This window comes from Hyperoodon ampullatus (assembly GCF_949752795.1).
Source record: "Hyperoodon ampullatus genome assembly, chromosome: 11".
Taxonomy (NCBI): domain Eukaryota; kingdom Metazoa; phylum Chordata; class Mammalia; order Artiodactyla; family Ziphiidae; genus Hyperoodon; species Hyperoodon ampullatus.
The window spans coordinates 82,461,026-82,477,866 of NC_136924.1; the positions used below are offsets into that span (position 1 = coordinate 82,461,026).

Genomic DNA, 16,841 nt, shown 5'->3' on the forward strand with positions numbered 1-16,841 from the left:
AGGGCTAAGTCGTGTGGACACCTGGAGGAAAAATATTCTAGGCATAAGGAACAGCTTGGACTGGGGGCCTGAGTTGGCAGCATGATGAACAGAAACGAGTCCCATGTGGCTGGAGTGCAATAACCCAGGAAGACAGTCACAGAAAATAAAGTCCAAGGAGTAAGAAGGCAGGGGAATCATGTAGATCTTTCTAAGCCATCATAAGGACTTTGGCTTTTATTCTGAAAAAAATGAAGAGCCACTGGAGGGCTTTGAACCAATAAGTAACATGAAAAAAAAAAAAAACCTAACATGATCTGGCTTAAGTTTTAAAAGGATTATTCTGGCTGTTTTATTGAGAAGCAACTATGGGGGTGGGGTGGGGATTGGATTTAGATGGAGACAAGAAGACCATGTAGGAAGATATTGTAGTAATCTGGGAAAAAAATAGAATGGTGGCTTAGATTAAGGTGGTAGCTGTGGAGAGGGGAATGAGCGGTTAAATTCCAGACATGTTCTGATGGTAAAGTAAATGGGATTGTCCATAGGATTAGATGTGGAGTGTGAGAGAAACGTGTTGAGAATTACCTCCAAGGTTTTCCATCCCCAGCAACTGGAAGGACAGAGTTGTCCTTTACTGAGGTAAGGAGACTATGTGTGGAACAGTTTTTGGAGGGACTGTCAGAAGTTTATTTTGGGATGTGTTAAGCTTCAATTGTTTATCAAACTTCCAAGCTACATCAACAGTAGTAGATTCATGGCAGAGGTTTGGGATAAGTGTGTGAATTGGGGAGTCATCAGTTGACTACATGAGATAGTATGGGGATTGAGTGACGATGGAAATCAGCTGTGCATAGGTGAAGCCCTGGGGCCCATCGAGATTAAGAGGGCTGGGAGAAAGGGTGGGACCCATAAAGGAGTCTGGAAGGGATTGCCCCATGATGTAGAGAGAAGGACCAGGGGACTGTGGTACCTGGAAACCAAGTGAGGAGAGTGTTTCCAGAAAGAGGAAGAGCTCAGCCATGTTGAATGTAGCAGACAGGTTAAGGAAAATGAGTAGGTTAAGGTTGACTAGAATATGTTTCAGAGAGACTGGGAGGAGAGAAATTGGAAACAGCACAATTCTGTTCAGGAGATTTGCTAAAAATGGGAACAGAGAAACAGGGTGGTAGCCAAAGGAGAAAGAGTGAAAGATTTTTTTGTTTGTGTTTGTTTTGTGTTATTTTTCCTGTCTTAAAAACAACATATTTGTGTGTTGATGGGAATGATTCAGTAGCATGGGGAAAAACTGGAGATGGAAGAACGCAAGGGGAATTGGGGCCCAAAATTCTGAGTAATTTAGAAGGGATGAGATCTTATCAGGTGGGACGGTTAGCCATGGATAGGATGAGAGACAACTCATCTTTCGTACCAGGAAGGAAGGCAATGTCAAGGGTTTAGGTGCTTGTAGGTTCAGAGCTTTTGGCAGGTCTCTTCTGATTGCCTCAACTTTCTTACTGAGTTAAGAAGCAAAGTCATTATTTGACAGAGAGAGAGGGGAGGACATGATGGTGATTTGAGGAGAAAGTGTGAAAGACGGGAAGCCCCAAGGACCACTTGAGGTTTGTGATGAATTTCAAAAGAACTCAGTCAGCATAGAGGTGTGAGGTTTTCCAGCTATGCAGGTATAATCAGGTGGAGAAATGGATTTAAAACAAGGTTGTAGATTTTCCTGATGATTACAAGAAAACAAGAGAAGGAAAAGTGTTGAGGTTTCATGCAAGAGAGCTAATGTTGTGTTTGACCATGGAATTTAAGATTGGTTAGGAAAGAAGAGAGATCAACAATAAGGTGAAAGACAGTGAAAAGGTGTGAGGGGGAAAGATTGATAAATAAATATTCATCTTTGTTGTAGGAAACCAATAAATATCTAAAACTGAAAATAAATCACTTAGTGACAGTATAAGCATATTATTTGGAGATATGAATATTAATAAAAAACAAACCAAAAGAGTTGAAAATTGTTGCTCTGGAACATGGGAAATGGGATAAGAAGGCTTTGAGAACTACTTGACTTTTTTTAAAAAAGCTATGCACATACGTAACTTTAATAAAAATAAAACAAGGAATATTACTACCTGGCGAGGGGTTAAAAAGAAACTAGAATATTAGAAGTGTATAACAAATGTTCAGACTAAAACTATCATCACAGTGAAATGTCTCCTTCTTAGGAAAATATATTTTAACAAGTTTGTTTAGGTAGAGATTCAAAAATTTAAAGTCTCCCCAGATTTTCCCACAAAGAAAATTTTGAAAATCTACTTCTGTATGAATAAGTGTGCAAAGATGCATAAACAAGGATATTTATTGTAGCGTTGTTTAAAGCAGGAAAATATCAAGAACATTCTGAAATGATCAAATATAGTTTTTTCCTAGAAATGTAATCCACTTTTAGTAATTTCATTGTAACTGGAGAAAGGGAAACAAATTACCTGATTAATGGCTCCCAACATCTCAGCCCTACTGGCCACTCGTGCTGTGCACTGACTGAGGAATGTTATACTCTTCTCCAGCTTCTTAATGATTTCCTGGGCTTGGCTGTCATCTTCACAAAGAGGTGTTAAAGACTGCACAGAAAGTAAAGTATTAAAAAGTATCCAACCCAAGTATTCAGCAAGTGATTCTAACACTGACTATATTGTAAATGCAGATGAATCTATTATCTTTGTGGAAGGTGAAAAGCAGCAGCAAAGACCAATAATGAATGATACTGAAATATTAATACCTTTTTTGGTTATGAGGTAGACCTATGCAGGTATTCACAAAGCCTTTTATACTATTTTTGATCCCTTCCTTCTTTACTTCCCAAATTTGCTACTCCTTCATGTGTGTTTATATCTTTCTTCTACAATTAATAGGATGGGATGAATTAATTGGCAATGGTAAAGAAATTATGCCTATAAATGAATTGAATGCACTATATGAAGAGCATAGTTTGAACTTTTAAGAAAAGTAATAAAAATATACTCAAATTAGATATGACTCTGATTACTATATTTGCTCTTCCATTGATGACAAGGTGAGATTGGGCTGGTTAGGCCGTTATGCCTTCATTGCCTTATGAATATTTATCTCAAACCTGTGCCCTTGAACCAAGATGATGGCTTTCCTGATGGAAGCCCATCTGTTTCACTGGGGTGGAGAAAGAATTAAGAGAACAGCATATTTGGAAACCAACAAGCCATTGCTCATTAGCTGTGTGATCATGAGCAAACTTCTAATACTTGCCCATGTCTAAAATACCATAAATTTTGTATAGCATCAGAAAGGAAAAGTGCTGCCAATAAAACCATAAGGCATCATTGACTGTAAATTGCATCTTAATTCTACAAATGTTATAATATCAAGCTTTCTGATTTGCTTTTTTCTCATCTGTCAGATGGAGACAACTGCATCATCTTTCCAGGAATATTGTGACATGAGAGGTAATAGATACCAATTGCTTGTCACACAGTAGATGCTCAATGAATAGCAGCCACTTTTGAAACAGGCAGATATGTATGAGTTGCAACTGGAAAGTTGCTAACCAACTGGAATGACAATTGTCAGACATACAGTTTCTTACTGCAGTTTAAATAACCACCATTAGTTAGAAAGAGAAGAGCATATATTAGTTGTTAGTCAAACAGAATATGGCTTACCAAAACTTAATCATGAAGAAATAGAAAATTTGAGTAGACCAATAATTAGTAAGGAGATTGAAGCAATTATATAAAAAAAATCTCCCAAAGAGGAAAAGCCCAGTTCCAGATGGCTTCACTGGAGAATTCTATCAAACAGCTAAAGAAGAGAATACCAATCCTCCTGAAATTCTTGCAAAAAATTGAAGAGGAGGGAACACTTCCAAGTTCATTCTCTGAGGCCAGAATTACCCTGATACCAAAGCCAGACAACAACATTACAGGAAAACTACAGACCAATATCCATTATGAATAGTGATGTAAAAATCCTCAACAAAATACTAGCAAATTGAATTCAATAGCACATTAAAAGGATTATACACCATGACCAAGTGAGATTTATTCCTGGAATGCAAGGATGGTTCAACATATGAAAATCAATCAGTGCAATACATCACATTAACAGAATGAAGGATAAATATCCCATGATCATCTAAATTGATAAGAAAAGTATTTGACAAGATTCAACACCTTTCATGATAAAAATATTCAAAAAAACAGAAGTACAAGGAAACTACCTCAACATAATAAAGGCCATATATGAACACCCACAGCTAAAATCATACTCAATGGTGAAAGACTGAAAGCTTTTCCTCTAAGATCAGAAACAAGGCAAGGATGCCTACTCTCACCACTTCTGTGCAACTTAGTACTGGAAGTCCTATCCAGAGCAGTTAGGCAAGTAAAAAAATATATTCAAAAAATCCATATTGGAAAGAATGAAGTAAAATTATCTTTGTTCACAGATGACATGATCTTACATAAAGAGACCCCTAAAGATTCCACAAAAAGACTGTTAGAACTAATAAACTAATTCAGCAAAGTTGTAGGATACAAAATCAACACACAAAAATAAATTGCATTTCTATGCACTACCAATGAACCATCTAAGAAGGAAATTAAGAAAATAATTCCACTTACAATAGCATCCAAAAAAATAAAATAGTTGAGAATAAACCTAACCAAGGAGATGAAAGACTTGTACACTGAAAACTACAAAACATTGCTGAAAAAATGAAAGAAGACACAAAGGGGAAGGCATCCTGTGTTCATGGACTGGAAGATTTAATTTTGTTAAGATGTCCATACTATTCAAATCAATCTACAGATTCAATGTAATCTCTATCAAAATCCCAAAGGCACTTTTTGCAGAAATGGAATTTATGGAATCTCAAAGGACTCCGAAGAGCCAAACAATTTTGAAAAAGAAGTACAAAGCTAAAGGCATCCCATGTCTTGGCTTCAAAACACATTACAAAGATACAGTAACCAAAACAGTATGGTTCTGGCATAAAGACAGACCAGTAGAACAGAATAGCATGCCCAGAAATAAACCTATACATATATGGTCAAATGATCTTTGACAAGGGTGCCAAGACTACAAAATGGGGAAAGGATAGTCTCTTTAACAAATGATGTTGGAAATCTGCAAAAGAGTAAAGTTGGGCTCTTATTTTACACCATATACAAAAATCAACTCAAAATGGATTAAAGACCTAAATGTAGGACCTCTAGAAGAAAACATAGGGGGAAATCTTCATGACATTGTATTTGGCAATGCTTTCTTGAATATGGCACCAAAAGCATAGGTTACAAAAACAAAAATAGACAAATAGCACTACATTAAACTTACAGACTTGTGCATCAAAGGACATAATAAACAGAATGAAAAGGCAACCTATGGAATGGGAGAAAATATTTGCAAATCATATATCCTATTTTAAAATTGTCAAAGGACTTAGACATTTTCCAAAGATGATATACAAATGGCCAATAAGCATATGAAAAGATGCTCAACAATACTAATCATCAGAGAAATGCAAATCAAAACCACAGTGAGATACCACATTGCACCTATTAAATGGCTACTATCAGAAAACAGAAAATAGGGACTTCCCTGGTGGCACAGTGGTTAAGAATCCGCCTGCCAATGCAGGGGACACAGGTTCGAGCCCTGGTCCGGGAAGATCCCACATGCCGCAGAGCAACTAAGCCCGTGTGCCACAACGACTGAGCCTGTGCTCTAGAGCCCACGAGCCACAACTACTGAGCCCACATGCTGCAACTACTGAAGCCCGCGTGCCTAGAGCCCATGCTCCGCAACAAAGAAAAGCCACCACAATGAGAAGCTGGTGCACCGCAACAAAGAGTAGCCCCCGCTCACTGCAACTAGAGAAAGCCCGCACGCAGCAACGAATACCCAATGCAGCCAAAAATAAATAAATTAATTTAAAAAAAAAAGAAAACAGAAAATAACATGTTGGCCAGGATGTAGAGAAATTGGAACCTTGGTGCACTGTTAGTAGGATTGTAAAATGGTAACACCACTGTGCGAAACAATACAGTGGTTCCTCAGAAACTTAAAATAGAACTCCATATGATCTGGAAATCCAACATCTGGGCATATTTCTAAAAGAATTGAAAGCAGGGTCTTGAAGAGATATTTTTGCACACCCATGTTCATAGCAACAATGTTCAATGTACACAATAGCCAAGAGGTGGAAGTAACTCAAATGTCCATCAATAAGTGAATGGATAAACAAAATGTGGTATATACATACAATGGAATATTTCATTCAGCCTTAAAGGAAGGAAAGCCTGCCACATGCTACAACATGGATGAATTTGAAGACATTATGCTAAGTGAAATAAGCCAGTTACAAAAAGACAAATACTATATGATTCCATTTACATGAGCTATCTAAAGTAGTCAAATTCATAGAAACAGAAAGTAGAATGGTGATTACCAGGGGCTGAGAGAGGGCAAAAGGGGAATAGTTTAATGGCTATAGAGTTTCAGTAAGCAAGATGAAAAAGTTCTGAAGATCTATCTCACAACAACGTGAATATACTCAACACTACTGATGTACACTTAAAATGGTTAATATGGTAAATTTTACATTATGTGCTTTTTTAACCACAGTAAAAAACAGAATATGGTTTCTACATTTTTATTTTCTTTTTCCAAAATTAGCCCCCTTAATTTTCCAACCCATCCGTATATTTATGGTGACTTCACAAAATAGAAGAATAATAGTATTGTTACACTTCTGTGTACCTTCCAGAAGGTTTGCCCATTATCTGACAAGACTGAAATGTCACCATTCTCTTTTTTCAGTTAATTAAATGGAAATAGTCTTTTGATTCTCTTCCTTGAAGCTTAACATTGATATTATCTCCTGTTGCTCAGTTTTCTGCATAATTACTCTTCTGCCTGAAATCTATTTGAAGATACAGAGAGATGGCAGAAGATTCACATAACTACATTAAATGACATTTATTTGTTTTATTGCTTATACCCTTCTATTGGTGAACCTTTTATCTTAGCCTGATCCTGAATTCTTACCTTCTATTAATTCACATTTGAGTCAGGCTGGGCTTGGTACCTAGTGTTGGTTTTAGTCATACAAGTAAACTCTTATGTAATTTTGAAAACTGTATTAATCATACAATCGAACGTGTAGTCCCCACATGTTAGGAGTCTCACCTCTAACAGTTTTAAACAGTTAGTAATTTCTTTCTTCAAATTTTCTTCTGCCAAGTCACGGGATCTTTCTTCAAGCTTCACTCTTTTCTCCAAGGTGAACCAGTCACATTTAAATCCCAAAGATAACCTGAGAAATTCGGCCTGTTGTCAAAATAAGGTGAGGGTGAGGATGGAACATTGGATGTAGTCACATTTCCAGTTTAATACCAAATCACACTGAGGCATTTCTTTCTCCTCCCAGTGACGTAATGCTGGCACGCATAGGCTTTCCCTGCACTCTGTCATGGCCAAGCCAGACAGACACCAAACGTACGATAGCTTGTGCAAAAGCTCGCAGGGACTGCAGGCGAGTGAGTCTGAAACACGTATTTTTTTACTAAAAGGAAAAACATTTGCTTGAAACTTACCTCCACCTCCTTCTCATTAGCAGAAGTGCTGTAAGATAAGAGAAAGAACTTACTCAAACATAGTTCAACAGAAAAGCAAAACATGTGAGCATGCTATATGAGGAGGAGCTTACTTGTCACTTTGTCTAAAGTTAACTGACTTCACAGGAAGAGAGGAAACAGCAGCGCCTATTAAAAGACAATAAAAAAACGACAATAAGATAGTATTTGGTTAAACAGGCTTAACAGCTACAGGCACATTCAATCCAATGTTGTTAGGGCCTCCCTCCACTAAACAAAGGCGTTCACTGAAATATGTCTGAGAAGACTGCCAGCTAATAATGCATTTGCTTAAATATAAGATAATGTCATGCTACGCTTTGGGGATCACGATCATGTTGAAATTATTGGCTCACACTTCAGCACGTGAATAGTCTTTGAAAACCTGAACATGTCTCAGAGTCAAGGAACAGCCCAATTTGGTCTTTCTGCATTTGAATGTTTATTTGATTTGATTCCATGGTTAAATGCATAGCTTCATCTGGTACCCTGGTTTTCCTGCGGACCAAGGATTTAAAACCAGAAACTTTTTTTTTTTTTTTTTTTTGCGGTACGTGGGCCTCTCACTGTTGTGGCCTCTCCCGTTGCGGAGCACAGGCTCCAGACGCGCAGGCTCAGCGGCCATGGCTCACGGGCCCAGCCGCTCCGCGGCATGTGGGATCTTCCTGGACTGGGGCACGAACCCGCGTCCCCTGCATCGGCAGGCGGACTCTCAACCACTGCGCCACCAGAGAAGCCCAAAACCTGCAACTTTTATGAGATCTTTTATCAGGCACTTTTCTAAGTGCTTTATACATAATTTCTTCAATCCTCAACAGCCAGCCTAATCCTCAACAGCCAGCCTTCTCTGGTGGGTACCGCTCTTATCTACAGTTTATAGGCTAGGAAACTGAATCGCAGCTTACCTAGCTCACAAAGGTATTGGGGTAGTAGTAGTAGTAGTAGGAGGAGGAGTACTAGGAGTACTAGGAGTGGTAGCAATAGTATAATAATAATAATACTGCTAATAATAACAGCAACAATAAACATGATATCAATCGTTTACCACGGGTTTACTACATGCCAGTCCCAGAACAAAGCTCTTTATACATATTAATGATACTCTTCATGACTACTTCACAAAGAAGACAATAATAGTTATTAAGAGCATTAAGTATAGAGTTGAAAAGATCTGGTTTAAATCCTAGCTTTTGTGGACAAAGAATGTGGCCTGCCATTCAGTAAACAAATGATGTTGTGGTCATCAAGCCATCAGCCACCCGTAGCTATGTAGCTGCGGTGCACCCTGAGGGGATTTAAGATGGAGAAAAGCAGGATACTGTCCCTATATATCAAAGGAATGATTTCAATAAGCCCAGACTCTTGCATCTTCCCATCCATAGAAAAGGGCTAAATTCATTAACTTGAGATGTCTGGGTTTTTTTATAATTAGCAGTTATCTTTTGATGTTGGACTACCTGGTGGTTTTTTGTTTTGTTTTGTTTTGCAAAATCTCCTGTATGTCCTGTCTCTTCCCTTACCTCTTTGGAACAGTCCCTCAGAGCTATCTGAGAGGCTATATCCCAGGCTTAAGTCCTCAGTAAATCTGCGGATAAAACATAATTCTCAACTTTTAGGTTGTGCATTTTTTTTCAGTCGACACTTTGATCCTTAAAACTAAGTGACCTGGAACAAGTCACAACTTCATCAAACCATCTACAAAATAAGGATGATTTTTCTATAGTAGCTAACTTTTTTGAGAACTTTTATCGGGCACTTTTCTAAATACTTTTTACATAATTTCTTCAATCCTCACAGCCAACCTTCTGTAGTGGGTACCGTTCTTATCTACAGTTTATAGGCTAGGAAACTGAATTGCAGCTTACCTACCTCACACAGGTATTGGGAAGAAGTAAATAAAACTATGCATATAGAGAATTTAGCCTAGTACTTAGTACAGTCTATATTTCATAAAGGGTACTTTCTTTTTTTTTTTACTCATCATTTCCACTTTGCAGATGAAGAAATTAAGACTCAAGGTTAAATAGCTTGCCAAAGTCACAGCAAGTAAGAGAGTGACCGAGCATACAGTGAGTGGCTCCAAAGCCAGAACTCTATTCACTATTCCATCCTAACAGAAGGGAGATGGGGAGAGAAGCATAGCAGCACTCGTTCTTCAAATACTGGCTTATTTGCTTTTAGACGGAACAATAAAAAAAATCTCAGAGTAGAGCTTAGAATTTGCTACCAACATTGGCATGGTTCTTAGTTCACAATAGGGCACTAGTTATTACAAGACCTCTGGGCTTAACAGGCAATGCAACATAAATATGGCCTTCTGAAAACGCTACAAATTGAATCAAAATCAGTTCTATTTGGCTGATTTTATCTAGAGATGCAGAGTTGTCGATGCCATATCTTCACTCAGAAAGATTTCATCCATAAAACATACCAGCAGTGAAGAAAAGTTCACATGGGGGTTGGAAGAGAACATTCCTTACCTCCTGCCACACATTCTTTTCTGTGCTCATTTATTGTTTCTGGTTCCCCTTTGGCTTCCTAAAATCATAAAGAGATTTTATTGCTGAACACAGAGTGGAAATCATTCATAACCAATCATTTCTCGACTTCCTGTCCTCTCCTGCCTACCCTGTTCAAAAAACACTCTATAGTATGCAAAGAACTGTGCTAGGCATTCAGAAGAAAAGAGGACTGACTCCAAGGGGGTTTCTAATCTAGCCGAGGCATAAAGAACTGAAGTACATGAAAAGCTGCAATCGTGATACAAGTTACTTCAAAGCAAACTAGGATTACTTGCCAAGTAAATGAGAGATAGATAAATATGTGCTTTGCAAAAGGAAAAGAGCAACACCATGGGTTAAGAAGCATGGAAAGTCTCTGCAGACAAGGACAAGCTGGAGCTTGAGGGAGAGATAGGACTGAATGGATGAAGAGGGGGCGCGGTGATCTAGGACTATCACACGCAGCTTTCCAGATGGATCGTTGGGGAAATTATGGCAAAATAGCTGTTAAGATTGTGCTATGTTTGCCTTTTACTCTACCTGAATATATATATATATATATATATATACATATATATATATATATATACACACACACACACATACATATATATATATATATATATATATATATTTTTTTTTTTTTTTTGTGGTACGCGGGCCTCTCACTGTTGTGGCCTCTCCCATTGTGGGGCACAGGCTCCGGACGCGCAGGCTCAGTGGCCATGGCTCACGGGCCTAGCACTCCACGGCATGTGGGATCTTCCCGGACCGGGGCACAAACCCGCGTCCCCTGCATCGGCAGGTGGACTCTCAACCACTGCACCACCAGGGAAGCCTATATCTGAATATATTTTAAGGTCACTGACCAACTGTCCTACAAATGTATCCATACAGGAATCACCATAATAGGAGAGTTGCACTCTACTGCCTGGGGAAATCTAAAGGAGAAGCTATAGGTATACTATTATTATAGGATAATTATGATTCAACCTTCTCAGAAATTTTCCATAAAAAATAAGGCCAAGACAAATTTCCTTGGTAGGGCCCTTGATACCATGTCATGTAATTTTTGGACAACCGTAACAAATGAAAGAATACAGGTAAAACACTGGATCATCCTTATCAATATTTACATACTCAAGTTTTTTTAATCCCCCCTCAACCCTGTGACATCTTCCGGCTATGACATTTTCTTCCTGTCCTGCGCTTCGTGGTTACACTTCTTCTGGGAAGGGTTGTCCACAGTTGCTGTTTCTAGCTCCTCATCTCCCATTTGTGATCACTGAACTACTCTGCCCCTGCACCTAACTCTCCAAGGAAACTGCCCTCCCCAGTTATCAGTGAACTCCCTACTGCCAAATCCAATGGATAATTTTCAGCCTTTATCTTTTTTTTTTTTTTTTTTTTTTTTTGCAGTACACGGGCCTCTCACTGTTGTAGCCTCTCCCATTGCAGAGCACAGGCTCTGGACACGCAGGCTCAGCGGCCATGGCTCACGGGCCCAGCCGCTCCGCGGCATGTGGGATCTTCCCGGACTGGGGCACGAACCCGTGTCCTCTGCATAGGCAGGCAGACTCTTAACCACTGCACCACCAGGGAAGCTCCAGCCTTTATCTTATGTGACCTCACTGTAGCATCCAAATCGATCTATAATCCCCTCCTTCTTGAAGTTTTTTCATCCCTTGGTTCCCCTCTCCTGATGTCTCCCCATCACTACAAAGCTCCTTCTTGGTCTCCTCCACCACTGCCTTCTCTAATTAGGCAATGGAATCATCAAGAATCCATTACCCTCTGTGCTCTCTCTCTGCCTGCCCTCCTTCCTTGGGGAATCTCATCCACCTGCTTGGTTCTTTGCTGATAATTCACAAATATGTGTCTGCTTCTGAAAGTCCCACGGGTGAGCTTATGAATATGGGTATATAGTTATCTATAAAATCTCCTTACAGGGAATTAATGATGTCTCATATCAACCTGAAACTTGATTTATCTCAAATTAAATTAAATTTACCCCACAAATTCTTCTAACTCCCTCCTACTCTCATGTCATTCTATTCATTCTGTAGGTTAGGCCATAAACCTGGGTATTGACCTTTTCCCAGACTCCTGATTATCAGTTATCATGTACTGTGAATGCTATACCTCAAGTATCTCTCAAATTAGTCTCAGTTTTTCCATCATCACTAAATTCATACTATCTTCACTTCTTGCCTGAATTACTATTATAGCATTCTAACCAATTTTCCACCTCCGTTATTACATTTTCTAATCCATTATTTTTAAAAGTTTTTTTATTTCTTTTTTTTTTTTTTTTTTGAGATGAGCTAGGAAAGACTAGAGGACTTGAATTTTCCTCTGTCCATTTTTTATAAGGGGCAACCACTTTTGGCATGTGGGTTAGCCAACACTACACTTTATATATACTTTACACCACAAAGAATTATCCCAAATCACATATCCAATTACTCCACTCCCTTCAGACAAGAATAGTATAAAATTTTTATCTATCTTATTACCTCCAATGTATACATGCCACAACCTTCTCTTAACCTGAGTTAGTTGCATGAGTCTCTGTTTCTTGTAATCAAATAGGCCTAACTAAAAGAATGTTTATACACTGAGGGGAAAACAATAATAATACACACACAGAGACACACAGACACACACCTCCGCACATAGAATACAGAGAGGGACTGATGTATAAATAAGACCCTTGAAGGAACGTAGAATTGCCCATAGTCTGTAAGTTACCCTTCAAATAATTGTTAATTCATACCAGTGGCGATATGCCTTCCCTTTAAGGAATTTAATTCTTTTTCTATAAACATTTAAATATTCATCCTTATAATGTTTTATAGCAGTTTGCCATGTACCTGTATAACATTCGATACCACTCACTCGAATGATCACATTCTATACCTCCTCATGGAGGAGGTACCTCCTCCATGACACCTCTTCTGTCCTCTCACCCCAACCATTTCTCTTTCATATCGCTGACCAGTCTAATTACTGAGTAATTGTATGTTTCTTCCATTAATTAGAACACATCTTTAAGATAGATATCACTGTTTTGTTTAGCCTTATTTATTAATGCCTTCATTTATTTAAGAGTAGTCTACAGATGGATATTTAGCTTGTTTCCAGCAGACCTTTGATGAATAAATGAGTGAATGAATGCATGAATGAATGAAAGAAAAATCAGTGTGGAGTCAGGAGGTCCTACATGAGTCTACTGAGTGACCCTGGATGGTTTGGACTCAACTTCTTCATCTATACAATATTAGTATAACTAAATTCTATTAACCTCATAATATTTTGAAAAGATAAAATGCAATAGTGCTTTTAAGAGTACTTTGCAAACTTAAAGGGACAGTTCTAAATATCATTGTGACATATCATTACTTTTACTGTTAACATGCATATATTTCCTTACCTGATTTGACATGATTTTTTCTTCACTCACAGAGCCTTGGAGTGCAATATTTTCAGGAGCTGGACTTCCACCTATAAGAAGGAGGAAACACATCAACAGTGTTGGGGGGCAGGAGGAGCAGTAACAAGTAAAAGAGGAAGGAATGGTGAGGGTGGCAATACGGGCAGACTAGTAAGTGGCAAAGTGCTTAACATGTGAGACAAATTTTGTACTAAAAAACTTTAAATGTGTCCATTCATTCAGAATCAGGACTAGGTCAGCTAAAGTTCCCAAGGAAGCTAACCATATAAGATTTCTTAACAGAAATGAATATCTGTATAAATGGCCTTCAAGCAGTAGGGTTTTTAAAATAAAAAGCAGCTACTGCTGCTTTTTTAAATCAAACACATTACTAGTATAATTACAGAAACTGAATGAAAGAAGGATGAACAATTAGTAACTTAGTAGCTTTTTTCTTTATAGATTGACAAACAGGTTTTTAACAATTATATATGCAAGGCTGATAACAAAGTATATCCTTCCAAAACACAGTATCTTTCTAAATAAAATGTAATCAAACTAAGAAGAAAAGATGCACTTTTAATTTATGCCATTCTTTTTTGTAATTTCCCTTTGTTTATTTGTATTGTAATGTACTTGATGATGATTTTCCTCTTCACATGATCCATTGTCCTGACTTTAGTTCAGTGCAGGGACAAAGGTCAGCGGCTATAGTCAGATTTTGTTTCTTTCTTTTTAAGAAAACAGAAACAGAATAGTTAAAGGATGTATTAGATATTTTTAATTTACATGGAAATAAGAGCAAAATGGTAACCCCTTTCTTCAGGGATATAAAATTTTTTCCCTATGGAAATTTTATTTTAGTTCTTTAAAAAAAAATTAAAACAGGTAGTAGATTCATATGGCCCATAAATGAAAAAGTGTAAAATTGTTTTCCAGTGAAAGTTTTCCCTCCCATCACGCCTGCCAGAACCTACTTTACCTCCTCATAGACAATGTTACAAATTTTTGTCTAGCCTTGCAGAGGTATTTTATATATACACAAAAACTTTTTTCTATTTTTTTTCCACAAATTTTTACATGCAATACATAATGTTTTGTACTTTGGCGTCCCCTCCCCCAAAATAGTTCTTTGATATCCTTCCAAGAAAAAAGTTTCCTTATATATGTTTTACAGATGTATACTAGTACTCCATTACATGGATATGCCAAAATATGTTAATTAGTCTTCTACTGATAGTTAACTTGTTTCCAATATTTTGTTGTTACAAACAATGCTGCAGTAAATAAACTTCCATATATGTCATATAGTATGTATGTACTTAGATCTACAGGATAAAGTCCCAGAAACCAAATTGTTTTATCATGGAATATGTACATTTAAATTTTGGGTAGATATTGTCAAATTCCTCTCCATACTAATTACAGTAATTTACATTCCCTGCAGCAGTGTATGAGAATTCTTTTTCCCCCAACAACCTTACCAACAGTGTGCAATCAAATTTTTTATCTTTGTCTACATGACAGGTAAAAAATAGTATCCTGGTGCAGTTTTAATTAAAATTTTTCTTATTTGGTGTGAGGTAGAATATAAAGATATTCTTCAGTCAACTGAAGGAATGGATTCCATTTCTACAATTTTACAGTTCCTTTAACTTAGCACCTGTATCTCAAATTTAATTGTCCAATTTAAACATTAGATGAATTTTCCTTGATCGGTGTTCTTGGTTGGAATGGGAGCCTATGTTTCCCATGAGTGTCAACTGTAGTGATGTCTCACTGGGAACGGTTCAGAATAAGCACTTTATTTTCAGACTCAAATGGCAGAAAAGGATCTAACATGTTATCTAGTTAATATCTGCCTCCTGAGTGGACCATCACTAATCGATCCATCCTTTTAACCCAATAGATTCTAATTAGGATTCTGAGAATTTCCTAAGTAGGTGATTCCACATCTGCGGCACAGTTGAGACTCAGGTGTGTCCAATCAATTTTGGCCATAAGGAAATATTTAAATCCCATTAAAATATACTGTAATTTTTATTTTAAATACAGAATTGGAAAAAAGGTGGTAACATTGTCATATATGAAGGCCATGGTCACCTCCGGACTTCTTTTCTCCAGACTATGTCTTCAAAATTCTTTTATAAAATAGTATTACTGAGCCACTGAGGATAGTTACTCCACTAGCTTCCAAGTTGGCTTAGTGTTTTAGAATGGAAACTCTTCTTGAACCCTTCAACAGCTTACCTTTGATCTTCTTCACAGCAGAAGCTGACCTTTTATCCTCCTCTTTCTCACAGAGTGGTTTACAATCAATGACACCAGAAGCCATATGCAAAATTTCTGATCCAGAATCTATCAACAGGAAGAAACTAACAGCATGAATACTATGCAAAAGAATTGTTTGCTTATGTCCTTTTCATTTGCACACACCTTAGCAGGTCACAGAACATCCAAGCTTATAGTTATAATACTAACACTCTATTTTTATATCTTTTCTAATCTACTCACCACTTGAAGTTACAGTACTCTCTGTGGATGAAGTGTGTCCAGGAGATGGTAGGGTGGAATATTCCCTGTCAAAAAAGTAGAAGTATTTTACAGTGTCTGGTCCAAAGAATTCTCTTAGAAATTAACTGAATATGCATCAAAAGTCATACACAGAAACAAACAAGCAAACCTGGACTGTGGCAGGCTCTCAGAATATAAGCGTTCAACACCATTCTCCTTAAGATAAAAAAAAAGAGAGACAGAAACAAGTTTAACAATTTGACATTTTCCATTCCAGAGAAGTTGTGTTAAGCAAACATTTTCATAGAGTTTTAAATGAACCCATATTTGCTTTGCTCTTTTGGAGAGGATATGGGAATGGGATGGCACAGGGCAGACTGATATACATACTTCCTCAAAGCTGTACTTGCCAAAAAAAATCCAATTTTAAGTATACTTACAAGTCCAATATTTAAAGGAAATTTAAATTCTTGGGCAAAACAAATTCTAAACTTAAAGGGCAGATAGAGTTTATATCATTAACTTAAGTTTTCTTTAAACAGAACATTCTAGGTGGGCATAAAACATTTCTATTTATGGAAATATTACTCAACTTAAAACTTTTGGCCTGTTGATTTTAAAATGGTTCTCAATTTTCTAGCTAGACACATAATACATTTTAAAGTTAATCCAATTCTCAAAGATCTGAGGGATTCCATCTACGTCAGCACCTCTTACTTGGGGCTCAAAAAGAACTTAACAAAACTGTGGTCCCAGCCTTCC

At 37.5% G+C, this 16,841-nt stretch overlaps 1 protein-coding gene across 2 annotated transcripts in view; it reads right to left on the reverse strand.

The window, feature by feature from the left end:
- The window catches only part of IRAG2 (inositol 1,4,5-triphosphate receptor associated 2), a gene marked incomplete at its 3' end in the record, with an annotated part of 39,294 nt that overhangs the window by 10,756 nt on the left and 11,697 nt on the right, over window positions 1-16,841 (reverse strand). Inside the window, exons 2-10 of one of the 2 annotated variants that reach the window (XM_079715859.1) lie at window positions 16,249-16,295; window positions 16,080-16,144; window positions 15,816-15,923; window positions 13,566-13,636; window positions 10,112-10,169; window positions 7,706-7,760; window positions 7,593-7,620; window positions 7,186-7,326; window positions 2,451-2,585 (exon numbers count right to left, since the gene is read on the reverse strand). In XM_079715859.1, coding sequence (XP_079571985.1) covers window positions 2,451-2,585; window positions 7,186-7,326; window positions 7,593-7,620; window positions 7,706-7,760; window positions 10,112-10,169; window positions 13,566-13,636; window positions 15,816-15,923; window positions 16,080-16,144; window positions 16,249-16,295 — 708 coding nt within the window. Of the gene's footprint in view, window positions 1-2,450; window positions 2,586-7,185; window positions 7,327-7,592; window positions 7,621-7,705; window positions 7,761-10,111; window positions 10,170-13,565; window positions 13,637-15,815; window positions 15,924-16,079; window positions 16,145-16,248; window positions 16,296-16,841 lie in introns of those variants that run through there. The other variant, XM_079715860.1, reaches the window with a different exon arrangement.